The sequence below is a fragment of the Geospiza fortis genome, unplaced genomic scaffold (assembly GCF_000277835.1).
Source record: "Geospiza fortis unplaced genomic scaffold, GeoFor_1.0 scaffold23, whole genome shotgun sequence".
NCBI classification, from domain to species: Eukaryota; Metazoa; Chordata; class Aves; order Passeriformes; family Thraupidae; genus Geospiza; species Geospiza fortis.
In genome coordinates, this window is record NW_005054303.1 from 9993343 (window position 1) to 9994615 (window position 1273).

The following is a 1273-nucleotide window of genomic DNA, read 5'->3' on the forward strand; positions in this document are numbered from 1 at the left end:
GCCCGCGGGCGGGGCCGGCGCGGAGCAACGGGGGCCAGTGGCGAACGGTGGCCCCGCGGGCGGGCAGGCGCATCCCACCGGGAACGGGGCCGTGCCCGGCGCGGCGGGAACCCCGCGGCGCTGGAGGAGGAGGCCGCGCCGAAACTCGCTGACGGAGGAGGAGGACGGCAGCCAGGAGTTCGCCACTCGCAGCCACTTCCTCTACTATCTGTTCAGCCTGGGCACGGAGCTGGGCAACGAGCTCTTCTACATCCTCTTTTTCCCTTTCTGCATCTGGAATTTGGACGCCTGGCTGGGCCGGAGGCTCATCATCATCTGGGTGTGGGTGATGTACCTGGGGCAGTGCACCAAGGATGTGATCCGCTGGCCGCGTCCTGCCTCGCCGCCCGTGGTGAAGCTGGAGGTCTTCTACAACTCCGAGTACAGCATGCCCTCCACCCATGCCATGTCGGGCACCGCCATCCCCCTGGCGCTCCTGCTGCTCAGCTACGGCCGCTGGCAGGTAATGCTCACACCTCCGTGTCCTCATCCGTGCGCTTGCCAGCCCCGAGGTGTAACCATGTGGCAGACCTGATTCCTCCTCGGGAGGGGAGGTGGCTGAGTTTGGTTGGGAAAACGTCACATTCGTACCTTTTTTCCTTGCCTCACTCTTAATTTTTTTTCTGTTATTTAAGCGAGTGCTCAGGTAACGAGAGGTGTTCTAGTAATTCTGTCTTGTGAATGGAAGTTGTGCTGGTTTTGGGGATTAGCTCAGCACGCATGAAAAGTTCGCGGTAACAATCTGCGTTTTGTTCCGATGAAGGTTATTTCCTAGCTTGTCCATTTGCGCAAAGTTTGGATAAGCATCTAATGCTTTTACAGGCATTTGGTTTTACAGAGTGAGAATTTAGTGGAGAGCCAGTAACTAAAGGGCTTCTTGTTGATCCTTCTTTGCTTCGAGTCACTTTGTAGCGTCACTGAGTTGTAGCTTTAGCCTTTTCTTTAACGATTTTATTTTCATTAACCACAGCCTGGAAATGATCCTGGTATTTATACTTTCAGGAGGTTCTACAATCTATCAGTGTGTTCATAATTAGCAGGAACTGATAATCTATGATATTTTCATCACCTTCATTCAGCAGAATCTCTAAAATCTGGCTGTTGCACTTGGGGTCAGTAGATAAGTTAAAATAACACTGTTGATCGTCTGGTTTACGCAAGCAGTGGCATGTGCTTTGGCGCTGGCTGCTGGAAGTACGGCAACAGCAGCAGCCCCAGGGAAAGCACATCCAGC

The 1273-nt window shown here is 53.7% G+C and overlaps 1 protein-coding gene across 1 annotated transcript in view; it reads left to right on the plus strand.

Annotated features, from left to right (window-relative positions):
- Position 1: 1 nt before the first annotated feature.
- The window catches only part of SGPP1 (sphingosine-1-phosphate phosphatase 1), a gene marked incomplete at its 5' end in the record, with an annotated part of 19250 nt that continues 17978 nt past the window's right edge, over positions 2-1273 (plus strand). The window contains one exon of the mRNA XM_031066194.1: positions 2-502. Coding sequence (XP_030922054.1) covers positions 2-502 — 501 coding nt within the window. The remainder of the gene's footprint in view (positions 503-1273) is intronic.